Source organism: Tauraco erythrolophus, chromosome 13, assembly GCF_009769465.1.
Source record: "Tauraco erythrolophus isolate bTauEry1 chromosome 13, bTauEry1.pri, whole genome shotgun sequence".
Lineage (NCBI taxonomy): Eukaryota > Metazoa > Chordata > Aves > Musophagiformes > Musophagidae > Tauraco > Tauraco erythrolophus.
The window spans coordinates 18277164-18295285 of NC_141477.1; the positions used below are offsets into that span (position 1 = coordinate 18277164).

General features: G+C 39.7%; 1 protein-coding gene across 5 annotated transcripts in view; it reads right to left on the bottom strand.

The window, feature by feature from the left end:
* TENM1 (teneurin transmembrane protein 1) overlaps positions 1-18122 on the bottom strand; it is a 250418-nt gene that overhangs the window by 74960 nt on the left and 157336 nt on the right. For all 5 annotated transcript variants that reach the window (XM_009990362.2, XM_086619787.1, XM_009990359.2 and 2 more), the window contains 3 exons: positions 9596-9812; positions 2459-2578; positions 436-697 (listed from right to left, as the gene is read on the bottom strand). In XM_009990362.2, the coding sequence (XP_009988664.2) occupies positions 436-697; positions 2459-2578; positions 9596-9812 (599 nt within the window). The remainder of the gene's footprint in view (positions 1-435; positions 698-2458; positions 2579-9595; positions 9813-18122) is intronic.

Below are 18122 nucleotides of genomic sequence, written 5' to 3' on the forward strand. Positions count from 1 at the left end.
TATAGCTGGAGATGCCATCATAAGGAACTCGAAGATGTGAATGGATGAAACCTCCCTAGGAGTCTTCAAAGCACCTTAGGTCATGTCTCGCATTGATGTATGGGGAAATGGTACTGTTTATCTGTAACCTAGGAATGGTTTTGTGCATCACTATAAATAAAGCAGGATTTCAATAATAAGTCATGTTAGGACTCCCCACTGTCTTCTACTTGGAGGTAAGAAATAAAGCACCTTAAAATATTAACAAAAAACAGAGAAAGAAAAAAGAGAAAAGCATCTTGTGGAACAGTGCTAAAGAGATATGCATTGGTGTCATTCTCACAAGTGAACAACATCACAGCAGTTAATTGCTCACTATTTGGTGTCATATTCTAAAATTGTCTAGAACTTGTTCTGTAACTGAACAAATTGTAAGTATGAAAGTCTTTTCATTACCTGTAGCTCTGGAATAACGGTTCCTCTTTCAGGACAGGATCCTCCAAATGCTGTCAAGGGTGAGGGGAGTACGATTGGATTTGGGCTGATAAAACTACTGATGTCACAAGATGGTGTGTCCGACTCCGTTCTTTGCATTACGACTTTGTCTACAATGATAAATCTATTCCAAGGCAACCAAAGTGTCCTTTTCTCAGATATGAAAGGAGATCTGTCAAAAACTAGAGTAACAGAGATGCCTCCAACAGCCACAAGGTCAAAACTGGAAAAGAGAAAACAAAATGCTTTGTTTCTTTTCATCATCATCATATCACCGCAACTTTCAACGCATCACAAAAACAAACTTTAATGTTGCTAATGAAAGCCCTTAATTTACTATGTGAAACCATTCAAGTGTACCTTCCTGGTGTCACCTTGGTATTCACAAAGAAGCTTTACCTCTGTGCTTTCTTCCTGTGTGCATCACTAGCAAGGTACAGCACTTCACTGCTACTTGGCCTGTCTCCCCTCTATTTACCAACTAGAATTGATACTAACGAGTCATCTGAGACAAAGTGTGGACCCAGTTACTTTGGTTGATATGAAAGGAAATTCCTAGCCCAGAAAAGGGATGCTACTCGTAATCTACGCAGGTGTAGCATGCAGAATAAGAAATCTCAAAGCCTGTTAGGTTTTCCCTATTAACATATCCTTTCCTCTTTTTCTAAAAGTAGGAGGAAAAGGTTGAGTACACTGAGCAGGAGACCTCTCTGTGCAGGATATGAAATTTTGGGGAAAGAGGATGATTAATTGCACTGAGAACTGAATCAGCTCTGGGTTGATAAGGCAGGTGATCCTCTGGGAGCTATTGTGAAGAACCTTTGGCATGTCTGGGCTGCAAAACAGTGGGACATAGAAGGCATGATATATAGAGCCTCAATTTTCTGAGTTTCTGACATCCATAGTCAGGAAACATAAGGTAATATGTAAATAGATACTTCACCCTCTGTATTATCGAATGCATCTATTATAGAGGCTTTTGATGGTAACAAACTGTGATAAGAAGTCAGACTTAATTATGCATATCTCATCACATTTCCCAAATGACACCGATTACATTCACAGCGAAATACAGGTAGCATATTTGAATGCAACAACTTTATCCAGACTAGCGTAAAGAGGAAATGATAATTACCAGCTTTCAGTAGTGCTATTTGAAAGTCAATAAACTAAGGTAAAATAAATATGCATGCTCCTTACTTTCATAAATTGACAAAGCCAAACAAAAAAAAAATAATTGTGGAAACAACGACAAATTACACTCTTTCCCTGTTGGAAGATAGTTTCTGACTTCTTGTCATTCACAACACAGCCAAGGAAGATGCAGTCTTAAACTGCCCTTAGCAGCTTAATTCAAGTTCAGGAGCAAATCACGACTCTACTGCAAACAGGTGGCCAAACCTGGAGCGCAGTGTAGAATATACAGGAATTTCATCTCTCTGAGAACTGAAGTCACCCCTACAAGACTGGGGAAGAAGGGATTGCTCAGGACTGGTTGTGGAACAGCAACTTAACCATTCGTGATCTGGAAAGAGCCTGTCCTCACTTTTATTTGTGTGGCTCAGGTGATCAACTAAAGGAGTTAACATCATTGACACCTCAATAAAGGACTTGCAAGATTCACACTTAACAACAGAAAGAAATAGGGAAGACAGGGAATTCTCTGGAAAACTTGACTAGTGAAAATATTCAAATGCCAAAAAGGTGCTGTCACAGCAGTGCTGTCACATTTTGACTCCAGGTGTTTGAATGTCACTGTAATCTTGTTGCTGTCCAGGTTTTCCCTTCTCCTTTTTCTTCTTTGGTCCCTTTCCCACAGAGAGCTCTAAACTATATGTGCTCCCATAGCAGAGGGCCAGACGCCATCCTCAATCCACACTATGAACAGCGATGTCTGTGAAAATTTTGTACATGAACAGAAGGTGGCAAATGACCCTAACTACACAAATCTAAACCAGTGAAAGACCACACATGAAAGTCTGACCTTCCATCTTGTCGACTGATGGTGTACCCATACTCGTTGTGGTGCAGAAAACTGACGTTCACTCCAACCAAAGGTGTTCCGTCTATTGCTACCACCTGGCCTCGAATAACACATGCCCGTCTGTAACAGAAAGAGTAGAAGGCAACATGTTAGAGACATCAGGAGGGTGAGAACAGTATGGATTTCAGAAACTGTGCTATACTTCTGTCCCAGACAGACAGAGAACTACTCTGATACCACTGTGACTGCTGATTTTGAATGAAAATTCAAACAAGTCCAAAAGAGTGATTTGGAAAACCATTATCTCATGAAAATGACACACAGACTCCCATGAATCGCTGGTGTATCAAGAATATATTTCCATTTCCATCTATATTTCAGGATACCATTTGTTCTGCCATTGAACAGCCCTGAGAAGGTTTCACTGATAGCGTGATTTGGCTTGCTGCAGCTCCAGGGGGTGATGATTTGTGAAAGGGGAGAATGAAACCTCATTCTCTGCTGCTAAAAATAGGGCATCACTGTCTATTGGAAAAAAGCTGACCTAATGCAGTAAGACAGCAGTGAGACACGTGGTCTTCACCGAACTTCAGAAAGTTGTATAGGTAAATTCAGAAAGTGCTTAATCAAGTGTAACATACGTTTTTCTCAATCCCCCATCACACGTTATGCCCTTTTAAATTCCCTCTGGGATGTGTTGGACTTGGACCCACTTTCCAGCATAAAAATCCTCCTATTCCAGTAAAGAGGCTGGAACATGGCAGCACAACAGAATGCATCAAAGTCAACGGACAGGAAAGTGAACTCATTACTAAGTGGGTCTAATCGGAGGCTAACAGGATCACAGAATCATAGAAAATGAGAGCTGAAAGGAAATACAAGACTTTATCTTGTCCATTCCTTTGCCTCAGGTAAGATCAACTATACCTACATTACTCCAGACAGATGCTTGTCTAACTCTATAACCTCACCAAGTAACCTGTTCCAATGCTTCTGTGTGAATGCTTTATTCATGGCAAGTTTTTCCTGCTTTGTACCTCCACTACTGCCCTTTAAGACTGCTTTCACCCTAGTCACAGAAACGGTGAAGAAATTACTCTATTTCTTAGCTTTAGCCTTTTATGTATTTGAAGAGTGAAACGTAAAGAAGACAAGTCTCCTCAAGAATGAGGAATAAGATGTAAAATACCCTCACAGTGCAGATTGGGACCTAGTGGGATTTTCTAAGGTTTTACACAGCTATCTTCCACTGAAACACCTTTCAGTATCTTGTCTCGTGCCGTCAGGTATGCTACATTAGCATTCCTCCACCAGCTGAACGGATTCAGGTCTTGGGATCTAATGATACAATTGAACATATTTCCTGACCCTGTGGTTTCACATAACGAAGTGAACAGCATATGCAGAAGTCTTTTGACAACGTTAAGACATTTAGGGTCAAAACCAACAGAATACTTACAAAAGTAACTGGCATTAACTACTCAATATAAACAATAAGCATAAATTTAGGCATTGTTATGTTTCTCTCCCAATTTGAAAGTTCATGGTAGACCTCAACGGACACATCCTACCTTTGGACAGTGAATATGTAATCTAAAGGAAAAACTTAACAGCTCCTCAGATGAAAGCTATTTAGGAGTCTATACATGAATTTAAATAAACATCCCCTGAGAGATGTATTGATCATGATCCAATGAAATAATACGTACGCATTGGAGACCATAAATTTCTGAAAATTCAGACTTGTTTCATAAGATCCCCAAAGCCACTCAACAAGACGCTCATTTATCGCTATGATATCATCAAACCCAGTTGACTATGACCTGAGAAAATGCAACTGGTAAAAATTAACCCCTTTGCGAGTATGCCATTCACCACAGTTGCTGATATGAATTCCATGCTCCCCGGACATAGAAAGATGCTGATTTTCAGCAAAGCTGCTGATAAATCCCAGAGGAATGGGAAAGGCTGCGCTACTGCCAGTACGCAAAACAGAGTTCTGATTTATCACCTTTTTGTTTTCTACATTGACTAAGTTGGTTGTGGCTCTATTTGTGGGCGAAACTTGCTGCTCCACTGAAGGCAATCCACCTCTTGTGTGTCTCAATAGACTTGCAAGACTCGCTCAAAAGAACAACCAGGTTCAATTACTCTTTGATTCGTTAGAGCAGAAACTACTGGTTTCTATTGTTCCCTCATATTTCTAACATCATCAGACCTGCCTTTCCTTTTCTAATCCCTTTATTAGTGCGCTCTGCATATTTACAACACACATTGATCTAAGAGACAGACCCCTAAGAGTCATCATTATTCAGGACATTATTCCCGTACTCCTGTTTGTTCATTCCACACAGACCTGTCTTCTGACTCTACTCTGTCCTCATATTTTACTAAGCACACAGATTTGTGTGATAACAACTCATCAAAGTCTTCATTATTTCATACCTAGTCTTTCGTTCCTCTACTCATTCACTTTACTTCTCATTATTCATAAATAATATTAAGAGACTTATCTTTCAACTTTCTTGCTCCTTTTTTATTCGTCATATTTTACAAGCCACACACATTTACAGTATGAGATAAAGACTCATAAACCTCATTATTCTTCATTTATCTGTATTGAACTGTCTTTGCAATCTTTTAGATTTGTAATGTTTTAAGCCTGCCTGTGTGTTGTTACATTTGTCCTCATTATTTACTGTCTTTTTATTACCTACTCTAAGTTGAGGAGCCTTCTACTCTTTGGCCTCTTCCTGAATTACTAGCATCTTCTAAATCTCTCTGTAAGTGTTTGATCAGAATTATTAATTTTTGCAATTACTGCAGGCAGGAAAACATTTTTGAGTTACTTTATGACCAGCACTAATCTCAAGGGCTTGGGGAGGTAACAATCAATCCCCCAGTTTGCAGCTGGTTTTCCCTCCTTTCCCAATGCCCTGAAAGCTCAGAGAGAGGACGACCACGCTCAGAGGCACGCTGGCATGCAGGTTCCCTGCAGCTTTGCTGCTTGCAGAAGACCTCACTTAATTCTTTTTCTTACCAGAGCTTTCAGAGCATCTTCCCTGCAGTGATGTCACTTCATACTCAACTGCCACTTCACGCTTCCTTGCTTCAACATTCACCCTCTTTCCAAATGAGCTGTGGACCTTGCTACCGCTCCCTGCTTTTGTTAATTTTAATAGAGAAACCTCTAAAGACCGTTATGCCTCCTCTATATGCTGTATATCTCTCTTCTCAGCCTCTAGAATTTATTCTACACACTTGTGACTGGCCTCCTTTCTTTCTCATGTGGGATAACAACTCATACTATCTGTCCAACAGTCACCCATTTGCAATGATTGCATAATCGTGGACTAAGGCTGTCCAAGTTGTTTTATCTTGAAAGTAAGTGGAAAAAATGTCTTTTCTAATTTGGAGGAGCTGGGAAGGAACATGTCCCCACTAAGCTGCCTTAGTGTCTTCAAATGCATTAAAAAGGCTTCCAGTCCCCTGGCAAGCTGTACTAAACCTGCAACTCCAGAGGGAGCAGTTGGCTTTTGAGAGAGAGAGAAGAGATTCCCACGGGTTGCAGGTGGCCTGAAAGGAGTGGGATTTCTCTGCCAATGCTTCCTGGGTCATTCCACGTGTAACTGAGGATCTCAGCTCTGCGGGTCTCAGCTCTCTGTGATCAGGCAGTTTGTTTGATATCTCTAATTTAAAATATAACTAGAAGCTTAAAATTCTAGATGTATTCTTTCACTACTTGTAAAGCATTTTATTATTCCACCACCATTCTGCCTTGCTTTACTACTACTTATCTGCTATTTTTTTGCTTTTGTTTTGCGTGTTAAGTTGCCAATATTCTCTGAGCACCTCAGGCTGAGACATTAGGCTCAGATGTGGAACTCTGTCAAGCAACTTGTGAATTCGCAAGTGTCACATTACCAGATGTCATTTACTGTATTACATTTCTGATTAAAATCTTCAATCAGAAAAATTAAGCTAAAGGCTAGTAAGGTACATTCATTTCTTCCTGCTGACAATGTTGCTGTAAGCAGCCTTTGAAGGGTAATTAATTCAGTACCATACACTGGACCCTTTTTGTAGGCAATTTGCAGTGAGTCAAATAGCTTGCCAGCAGCATGCATTAAAAACACTCAGCAAAGAAACACGCTAAAAACCTTCCCAAGAACAGAAGTTGATAAAAATATTATAATCTGCTACACCCTGCTACATGCAGTAGGTCAAAGCCATTCCTGATGTAAGCAAGTACATTTCCATTTATTCAGAATGTGCCTAATCTGCCTTTCGGCATGTCACAGTTTAAGTTGGGAGTTTGTAAAAACCCAGTACAAATGACACACTTTTGACATAATAAAAAGCAGAATATGCTTTGAAAACCTTTAGTTCCTTAACATTAATTTTGGTGTAGTATTTAGCCATGGTTCAACACAACACCCTGACTGCACTGTTGATGCCAAATATTTGAAAATCAGATCTAAGCTAAAGTCTAAGATGCAAATGCAAAAGGATGGATGTCCCAGCAGTTGTCAGAGCAACTGATTTTAGTATTTCAGATGATGTTGAGAATGGCAGAGACCAAACAATTTCAGTCTTAAGGACAGAGAAAAGTCTTCACCAGTTTTTGATAGCTTTCCCAAATCTATTCAACATCACTTTGGCTTTACCTACAGTGAGACTCATGGAAACATCACCCACACTGGAGTTCCACTGACCTGTGGTACAGTAAAACACTGCATAATGTCATTTGAATCAGAAGACTGAAAACATTGGATAGATGTTTCTTCCTTAATCCTCCTAATGGTCTCAGAGACTTCTTGCAAAGGGAAAAAAAAAAAAAAGCCAGGGCTTTGCAAAATTTGAGGGCCAGTGGGAATGGCGTGCCAGTGTCACTATTTCATCCAATCCTTCCAACATTTCTTGTTGAACCATCAATGCTATAAATTAAGCGGCACTGCAGGCAGCCAAGAGTTAATATCATCTGATTGGACACAATCTTTTCAGAAATAGCCAAAAGGAGATTAAAAACCTCCAAGCATTCTTTGGTCTGTACCAGATAGGCAGCATTGCAGATTTCTGATTTTTTTTTTTTTTTTTTTACGGTAGTAACAGTTGTCTTTCTATATTTTTTTTCAGTAATCTTAATTGCCAGGAGAAGAACAGACACTAGATGACAGTCAGATTGACAATGTCAGAGGAAGATTTCTGAATAGAGGCAGCACAGCTAAGCTATTGCCTCCTTCTGAGGCTGCTTATCTGTCATCCTTGAGGAAAATTCTGGCAGTTTTTAATAATATTTGACTCATGGATGAACAATTTTTCAACAGCCTGGAAGACTAGAGGATCAAGCAAAGTGTGGACCGATGAACTGCTTGGGGTGCCCAGTACATTGCAGATTACTGTTGACAAAACCCAGGAGACATGGCACAGCACAAGTCTCCAGCCACTGCCTGAGACTCCAAAGATACAGCCAGCCTCATCTGAATCCCAACGATCTTCTCATCAAACTAACTAGTAATTTCTTTACAATGGGAGGAAATGATATCTGGGGTGTGAACATCGCAAGTACAAGTCATATTGCTTAGTGGTATGTGTTCTTCAAAGTCATGCTCTTTTCTTTTTGCTCTTCATTTTTCAAATGCATGGCAGATATCAGGGTAAAGAAACAAAATACTATACTCAGAAAAAGCTTTTAAATCCAAGTTAAATCCCATCAATGATAGCTTTAAAAGATCAGTTCCTTATATCTATAAAAGCACGTTGATGGGATTATGTGCAATCTGGCTGCTAACATTTGCAGTGTCACAGAACACTGTACAGGCTACTTGAGTGCTCACCTCGTCTCTGAAAGCACCTCACTGCGAGGCATTTTGATGAAGAAAATCTTTCACTGGTGACTTTTGGTTTAAACCACGTACAGCCCGCCAAGGAGCTCGCACCAGGTGCAACGGCACTGTTCCATCAGCGAGAGACCCGCCATCGGCAGGTGGGTGCTTTCCATGGAGTTCATTTTCACGCTCTATGGTTCCACGTACTCATAACATCCCGTTACATTATTAATAGTGATTAAATGTTTAGGTATTTCAGATCAATAACGACTCTGTTTACATATTTACCGTATTAAAAATTAATAAGTTACGACGAGAACATGCACTGAATTTGCGTGCAGCTATGGAATGAAGTCGAGGTTGTAACCTAAGTGCTATGTAGTGTACTGTGAAAATAAAAAATTTCTTATGCCCTTATTACTGGAACATGGTTTATCTAATGTATAGGCCTAGTTGACAGAGTAATAGTTAGGTGATGTGGATGATTTGTGGATCTCTTTGTCAGCATGTAAGTTATAGCTTCCCAGGTGAACGACAGCATAAAAACTTATGTGCCTCTATATTTCAAATATAGAGGTTCAAGAAAATACGTGTTACCAGGTTTTCTGAGCAAGTGCGTGCCCCTTTCCTACTGCACAGCCTCCTCCTGGGTAAAGGGCAACCCATCTCACAAACACTCAGAGATCACTCTACTGTTTGCATGACAGCTTGAGAGTAACCCGCAGCGCAAAATGGTAAACTCCACACTGGTCTATCAACCAAGAAAGTAGTAAAATGAAGACTCTACAAAGCATATTCTGCTCTCATTTTTACATCTCACACTTTCGCTGTAGTAAAACCAAAAAAGCTTGTTAATTAGGCGTCCGGATTACACGTAAGTGACATGCTAAATTGATTACACTGTAAATACCAAACTATTGGGCAGAAAGGTGACAGAATACAGTGCAAATGAATCCAACTCATCCTTTTGCTTCCTGCCATTGTATGTACCTACAGCATAAAGGGCTGAACTTCCAGTTATTTTGTTAGTACGAGACTGCTTACCTTCCACAACAGTCGAAGTCTTGTCAATGAGAGTAGTTGAGTTTGTTGCCTGTGACACTTTTGTGAATCAGACAGGTAGTAATGAGAATCTGATAAACAAGATCCTCAGCTGTTGGGACTTAAACATTTTCTATCCTTTTAAGTATTTTTTTGATCATCAGTGAAGAATTCTCAGCTATCCAGGTATTACTGTTTTCTCCTGGTTAAATAATTTCATTGCATTTCTCAATATTCAGAAAAGTCTTTCAGCTAAAAGAAAACTCACCTGCTCTCAAATGAGACATCTCCTGGGATTACATGAGTGCTTTCCTTCCCAATAAGGAACCTGATTCGATCATAAAAGAGTCTTGGAGGATGCTGAGAGAAAGGCGGTTGGCTGTGCTGAATAAGGTCAAGGGGATCAGGCGAACCCTGGCAGAGAGGACTTGCGTAACAATTGCTTTGCTGACAACAGTCAGGGTCTACACAGTCTGTCAAGCCATCTAAAACAGAGAGAATGGAAAGTTCAGGAAATTGAGTGATTCTGAGAATAAAGCACCGTGTTTACTACCGGAGAGCACGGGAGGTATTTCATCAATTTGAAGGCATGCTGATTATGACACATTCAAATTCAATAAAGCATTAACGTACATGCTTAGTCCAGGAGGGGCACTTCTCTCTAGTCATTAACACTGTATCACCTCACAAAATCCCCACACAACAATAAGAAAACAGAACCTACAAACTAAGTGCATAGGGAAGGGCGGGAGTGTCTTCACCGCGGAACAGGCAGAAGAAGAAAATCACTACACAATACTTGTTAGTCCAACGGGTGCCTGATCCACACTGTGCAGCTGATATCTCTACTAGTCCTTTATTGTCACCACTCTCTGTTCACACTTGTGAAGGACATATACTTGCTGACCAGTCTGCGATAACGAGGTCTGAAATCTTATCTAACTCTCATAAGCATCCTCACAACAGTAGTAAAAAAAGGTACTTGTTACAGTTGTCTGACTTCTGTTTTAAGCCCTACAATAGTTTTATTAGTGCTTTAGAATATTTATTTTTCATTTATTTGTTGCAATACTAGAATGATCCAAAAGAGGCAGAATCATGACTACGCTCCTTTTGTAGTTGGTGATATGCAAACACACACCTTGGTGCAGGCTCTATCCCAGTGTCCTGACAGCTACACTCTTCTCCAGGGATGTTTGCACCAGGAAAGCAAATTTGGAAAGTGAAAATAAACCTATTCCTTCTCCCTCCATTTTCAAGAATGAAAAATAGGGGAAACAATTGATTTTGTTCAAAAATCTACATTTCTTCATGGACAAACTCGCAACAACATTTGTAGTTGAAATTCATTTACTTAAATGCATTTACTTAAACGTCCAAAGTTTATGATGAAAAGTGAAGCGCTGAAGTGCATCTAAATTGAGCACCTAAATAAAACTTAAAATTGGGCTACTGGCATTTAATTGCTTCTATCAGCAGCTTAGATGTCCAAATTGCCTGAATTACATACTCAACCAGAAACAGATTTAATAAGATACGGTAAAATGTCCAACTATCTTCTTAAACATCCATTTTATGACTTAGCAGTTGCTAACTTGCTTGGACTGACAAGCATTGTAATGCATAAACAGCAAGATTAAGGCATTTTATCCTTCAACAAAGACATCTCTTCATATTTTTAACAAGGTCAGTCTGAAAAAATGTGAAGTCATCATATCACTGTATGGATTTCCCTGGTGTTAAAATCGGAATGCTATAGGATCAACGTACTGTCACATATTTTCACTTCATGCTTTGACTTTTCATGCTCTGTTCATACTGACGCTTCGGTGCCTATAAAATCATACCTCCTCAGGGCAAACTGCCTTATCAGGGAAGCTGCTGTAGTTTTGTCATTGACTTTAATGGGTGCGAGACCAACCCTCAGACAACTCTGCTCTTTTCTCAAGAGCACTCTCTCTGCACTGTGTGAATGCTCAGTAAATAACAGCATAAAATATTCACTTTGAAAAGAAAGCAAAAGCTCTTCGACAGAACAAACAAGTATAACGAAATGGGTTTTCCTGGATACTGAAAATCCTTGCCTGACCTTGGGCAAAGTAATTGCTTGGGTAAGCAAAAAATATTAACAAATCTCTCCTACTGCAGCTGGGAAATCAGATAGAGCGAGTTAGTTTTTGTGATGATGAGCCAAGGGCAACTGTAGATAGCTAGCAACAATAATCTAAGACCCTTGGACCCAGCAAAGCTGGCATAGCTACAGGTCAGTGCATGCTCTAAGTTCTTTCCACGTTCGCCCAGTCCTGGAGGCAACAGGGGTTTGCCAGCGGTGAGAGAACAACTTCACAAGGCGATGTTGAGCTTATTGACTTTGAGTGTAGCAGTCACTTTATATTCAGGAAAACCTAGAAAGCTATCGAAATCCACTAGGAAATCAGTAAGATGAAACAATAAGGGGCCTCTAGTCTAAACAAAACCACACGAGAAGCGGATGGAGAGGTTAACGGTATGAACCAGAGGGGTTTTCATTGTGTTCTGATGAAAAACAAAAGAGCTTTTTGGGTTGAAATCAGAAGAGCAGGCTTGGAACTGCAGGGAAAAAAATATCTCCTCTTATTGTTTTCTCCTTGTTGTCCAAGGAACAAAACTCACTATATTCTTAACATCAAGTTAAGAAAAAAAACCTCACTATATTCTTAACATCAAGTTAAGAAAAGCATCAAATTACCAGTAGACTCTCCAAAACTGCAAATATTCTAGAATTCTACAAGCCTTGAAAAGGTGATGAAGAAGTCAAAGTCTCTTGCTTTTGCTTTATACTGGTGAAGATCCCTGTGGAGGGCACTTGATGTGGTTAGGCGCTGCCATTCAGGGCTGGTCTCTGTCGGTGGAGTGGTTATGGCAGTGACAAGTCATGTTCAAGGAGGCAGGGGACTTTCTGGAAGGTACTAATTTCTACAAGCTGACTGCTGTCTACCTGAGAAACTTGACAAACATTGTTCTGGCAGAATAAGTGCTAATCAGAAAAAAGGCACACTTATTTCAGAATAACAGTATCCATGGGGAAGCTATTTTGGAGTAATTTATTCCACAGTTGCTATTCTGATTATTTTTTTTCTTGTCAACAAGCCATTAGATGTGGGAACTGAGCTGACCTGATTCTCTCATTTATGTAAGAAATAAAAGTGAAAACTGATGGAAATATTAGAATATGAAGATTTGCATAGAAAAGGAATAGCTATAAAAATAACAATTAAATACTTTGCTTTCTCTAATAGAGTCCTCATTCTTCCTTGCTTCGGTCAACAGCTTACATGCCTGGCAACAAACACTGTGCATTCATGCTGTACACAACAAGAAACCAAGTAAAAGGAAAGCAGTTTTCCATCTTCCAGTCAGACTCAATTTTCATCTTCTCTTTGCAGTTTACTTGTCAGCAAAGTGACTACCTTATAAACCCTTCCAGGTTCTGCTAATGGAGTTATTTTGGTTTGAATTACTTGCACCTGGTTTCATTTGCCTCTCCAGGCTCTCAGGGATACAAAAGGGTGGGTTTCCCATTAGTAGGGGTGTGAAATCCCAGAAGAATATCTGAATAACCCACAGTGAGAATGGTATTTGTTCTAACAGCACCACGAGCACATGAAGTGCCGGATACATCAGGAACAGCTTATGGTCTTGGGAGCAAAGGCTACAAAGTCATCAGAGGAATAAAATTGCCAACCAAAATATAAATGTTAATCCAAAGTAGGAGTTACAGATTGTCATTCATGGCTTCTCTCTCTCTCATGCTGTATTTATTTTCTGGCATTTAAAAAAATCTTTTCATTGATCATTTCAATCTTCCCTCTCAACCATGTAGAATGAAAAAGAAGAAAGATGCTAGGCTTGGAGAAGACACCCCACGGGCAGTGAGGCAGGAGGTGCAGCAGCACCAGCTTCTCTATGGACTCTTAACACCACGTATTTGGCTCAGGCCTAACTCAGGCCACTGGATGTATGTATTTAAGAATTAATAATGAGAATTGTCTGAATAATGCAACTTGTAGATTTTTCCAAACAATCAAAGAAAATTTAGAAAAGAAATCAACTTGGATAACACTGAAAAATATTTTTTACACTTTGTGCTGAAGTAAAAGAATAAAACATCTATTCCAGGGCAAATAGGGAACTCTTAAGCCAAAATAAAATCTTTGTTCTACTTTAGGCTTGTTTAAGACTTCGTTTTTAACTTAGATCACTTAAAAGAAGAAAGAAGAAACCCCAAATCTAAAACTCATAAAGAAATCACTGTAATTCATCGTGATACCTATTAAAATGAACCAGGTAAAGCAAACTGGTACAGAATGACTACTTACATATGGAGGCAGTTTATGATACTGGAAATCATATTATAAGTGCATGTGAGGATAATATTGTCAACAAGCCAATCCTATTTGTAATGAGATTTTTAATCCAGGAGAATAACCCAGAAAAACAAATAAATCTTGTTTGTAAACTATAGCATCAAACTCATTCACTTGAAAATGCTACAAATACCTTAGTCAATTCTCAACCAATGGTCACATTTTCTAGTTAAGTTTCCATATCAGGAACCAGCTATTAAAAAACCCACCGTGTTAAGAAAGCAGCAGGGTTTCTATTAAATCTCAGGAGACAACAGTCAGGAGTATGAACAAACTACTACGAACAGCAAAAACTGTAATTCATACAGCAGGGGAGCCTCTATGCTGAAGTTTTTACTGTCAATTACCACAAAGTGCATCACAGCATAGGTGCAGGCTAAAATGTATTACAGAGGTGTAAATGATTTTGGTTTGCTATTAGCATTTTTTTATATATTTATTTGATATAAAAGGCAGTCAGACACCTTCAAGGTGCACTACAGATTGTATAATAAAGCAATTCAGATTTTGATGAGTCTGAGATTATGGTTTCACATCTTCCAGGTACCTTGTTTTGTATGCAAGGGATAATGATGGACTGGGATTTTTGGTTTGGTAAGCAAATTAGACAATTAAAATATTTTTAATATTACTGCTAAAATAGAATTCACAAAGATTGACTTGAGGATAAAAAGTGGTTCACAGCCCTCTTAAATAATTTAAACAACCTCAAAGAAAAGGCAGAGCATGCCAAAACAAGTTGCTTTGTTTTCAGTCACATCACTCCTCTCTGCATTGCTGTAGCTCACAGAGTTAGGACAAGATTTTCCCATTTCCTTGCTGGGGAAGCTTTCTATGAGGAATGATATTAATATTTTTTGTGTCAGGAGTTTGTGTCAGTGGAATCACAAGATGTTTTCCATCAAATAAAATGTATTTTCTTGCTTATACATTTATATATATGTATATTTCTTATTTAATATGATGGAAAGAATGCCACAAATGTGAGGAAATTAACTCCTCAGCTACATTTCTACCGTAGTCACGGAAGGCTCAGTTTGTGCTAGGTACAGCACATTCTCCAGTGTACACATTACGTAGCAACCTCTCTTCTACATGGATGATCACCTTCAGCAGCTGGACAAATTGGGAGTGGAGGTATGGACACATCTCTCCATTAGTTACTTTCTAGCAATATACCTCTTTACTTACCACATTTGGGCAAATGCTGTACAGAAGTAGCATTTGATATATTTTGTATCTGAGCTTTCCATATGCTGCATAATATCTATATTAAATCCTCAATAAAATAAAATAATAGTTGGAAAAGAAAAAGGCATTTTATCTGCTATAAGCTAATAGCAAGAACACAGAACAAGTCACATATTTTGGGCCTGGTATGAACAGTTCTTTGCCATATACTTTTCAAATCCTGGCTTTTCTAGTCTTCTCACCTACCCTTGAATTACTTGCAATTCATGACTGCAAATATGGGAATATCACAATAACTCACGTTGCTGAAAACGGATCCATGTTCGCAATTAGTACAAATTGTCCAGGCAGTGGAACACCCCGAGGACATTAAAGAAGTACCAGGTGGGGTCATTGGCAAAGGAAGCAAAGAACAAAGCGGTTCTAATTTCGGCAGCGCTGGCTTCCCCAGCTCACCAGTGCAGCACGCAATAACTTTCACAGCGGCTTCTCTTCTATTAAACCACTGAGACACTTTATTAACCGGCTGTGAAAATGACAAATTTAATCAGACTCTACCTCTCAAGTTACTGGGTTAGTTATTTTAATAAACCATCCACTATCATGAGGTTCTGGCAAGCCAAACGTAAATAATTAGCAATAATACTTAGAATTGCTATTCTGCGTTAAAGTTCATTGAAAGAGCAGAGTTCTCATCCCTTCAAGCTTTTGTCACACACGAAGAAGACATGACTAACGTAAAATACAATAGGTTTGATGGTTTATGGTTAATGCCAAACCCAGAACACTACAAGAAACGGTGTATATACTTATATGGTGCATACCTACACACGTACGCACACATATACACGCAGGCAGGCATACTCACAAACACACATACTAATAAATGCACTTGCTCAGTCACATGAAAATCAAGCCCATCTCTAAGCAGTGTACTATACTCAGTGTAAGTAATACCAACGACCTTCATTTTCACTGCTGCAGAGCAGCCCAGAGGTGTGCATGTAAGCACCCTCTGCTCCCTCCGTACTGATCCTGGCGAGTGCAGGCCAGCGATGGAGCTGTGAGAACTATGTCCAGAACATTGTCACAGAAAGTGAAAAATGGGCTTTAAGTTTCACCTTGCAGTAAGCAGGTTTTGTTCGCTGAACTCCTTATGCAGGACAACCTAAAAAACTCAACACCATGACTCTCAACACTTGCAGGATTTGAGCTTTTGGGACACTCACATGATCAATTGTTCAATACCATTGTTCTTTGTGAAAAAAACATCCACAGGAGTCTTCAACTTACATTTGCATGTTTTCTCTTACAGATTTCAAACAGGCATTAAACAATGCCTGTGTCGACTTGTTGCACCACAGGCTCAGTTAAGTCCAATTAGAGTTGCCAGGAATCTGAGCAAACTGAATCAAAGAGTAACTTCAGAAGAGACTAAGCAGCAGAAACCTTCCTGAGACTCTAATGCTAATTTGTATGCGTTAATCCAAACTGCTTCTCAAATTTGAGCCGTAATACAGAGTGTGCAGCAGACAGCGAGGCCGTTAACTGAGAACACCGGCGTTTGCAGAAGGGCATTGGAAACCCACCAGCGTGCCTGTGGAAAGGCTGCAGAGCATTTTATCCAGTGAGTACCAGTGGTGTTCGGCCTTCCAGACCCAGGAGAATGCAAATATATCAGGATATGACTTTCAGAAACTGTAAGTATCCCCGGGGAGCCCTTGCTGCTCAGCAACAATGAAAACCTTTCCCATCAGTATTATTTATATTGTGTAATAATAGCATATTACTTATATATGGACTCAATATCTCTGTGATGGATAGGTTATTAAAATGCCAATGGGTGGGTCAGAAATACATCAATATTTTAGCAGCACTGGTTATCAACCCAAGGCTATGCTGAGTCATATATTTTCTTGTGCTTGGAAAAGCTTGGATAATCTACAATAACTGTCTGAAGTGACTGAAGAGATATTTGGAAGAGAATTCAAAGCTTGTAGTAAATAGTATTTTGCCTAAAAACAAACAGTCAAGATTGATTCACGAAAGAAAAATCTGGGCAAATTTAAAAGCAAGAGCCGCATCACAGAAATTAACGGGAATGACAGGCTGCAACTTTCAGCTTAAGACAAAGACGTGCACGTGCAGCAGCGACACAAACAGATGTCAGAAGAGCTGGTGAAGGGTGGCTGGGTAGGGCTGGGGGGAAACTGGTAAGCTGGGGCCGAGCACCCCGTGCGTCCCAGCGCTGCGACGGTCTTCTGCCTCCTCGTGCCAGGGACGCGGGCGCTCGCCCGCGCAGAACCCGGCAGAGCTTTCAAGTGATCTCCTGGAGCTACTGAAGCTTCCAAATGAGTCTAAAGTAATGGCAGGGCAAAAGAAAATGACCTGCTCAGATGAGCTGAATGGTCATCTTATGAACTGAAAATGAAATCATGTCAGTCATGACAACGAAAGAAGGAGAATAAGAAATGGGGAATAACGTGTTGCTGAGGGAAAGGCCCCACTGCAAAGGACATCTGCTTGACTTCTTGGCATTATTTAATGGACATCACAGTGCTAACAGACTGCAGATGCACTCCGCAAGAGCGAGTGCAAACCATGCTGCCGTGCATCTGTTATAATGCTAAGACCTTTCCAATGATATTTGTAGTGATATTTGAGCAGGTAAACATGCCCTTAAGTCTGCAAGTAGGAAAAAGCTAACGGAGAGTTATGAGATGGAAAAGGAAAGGCAGCTATGGTACAGTATGGAGCTCTGAAAGAAATAGCATTCTCCCTGCTCAGGAAAATATTTCCGCCCGTGTTTAACCTTACCACCATGGATAACTGCACTGATGGGGCATTTGGCACCTCAGCGGCTGCAGAACCGGGACGCCTGCGAATATGCTTATGGCTTAACCTTTATACTAACATACCAGTCCTTAAAAATGAATTCAAGACTTCCTCCCTCCTAAAGCTTTTGTGCTGTTACTACAGACCAAACAATAACACTAACATTTCCTCATGCCAAATAAATGACATTTTTTGATCCCTACAGTCGGAACTAATGAAATACTTCATTTTCTAACCCATTTTTTTCTACCATGTATGTGAATGTATTTTTATGTAGTGAAAAATCTCAGTTTTCAGTCTCTGAAAGCACTCTATAGTAAATCAACTGGAAACTACACAAAATTATCACTGCCTAACTCCTGA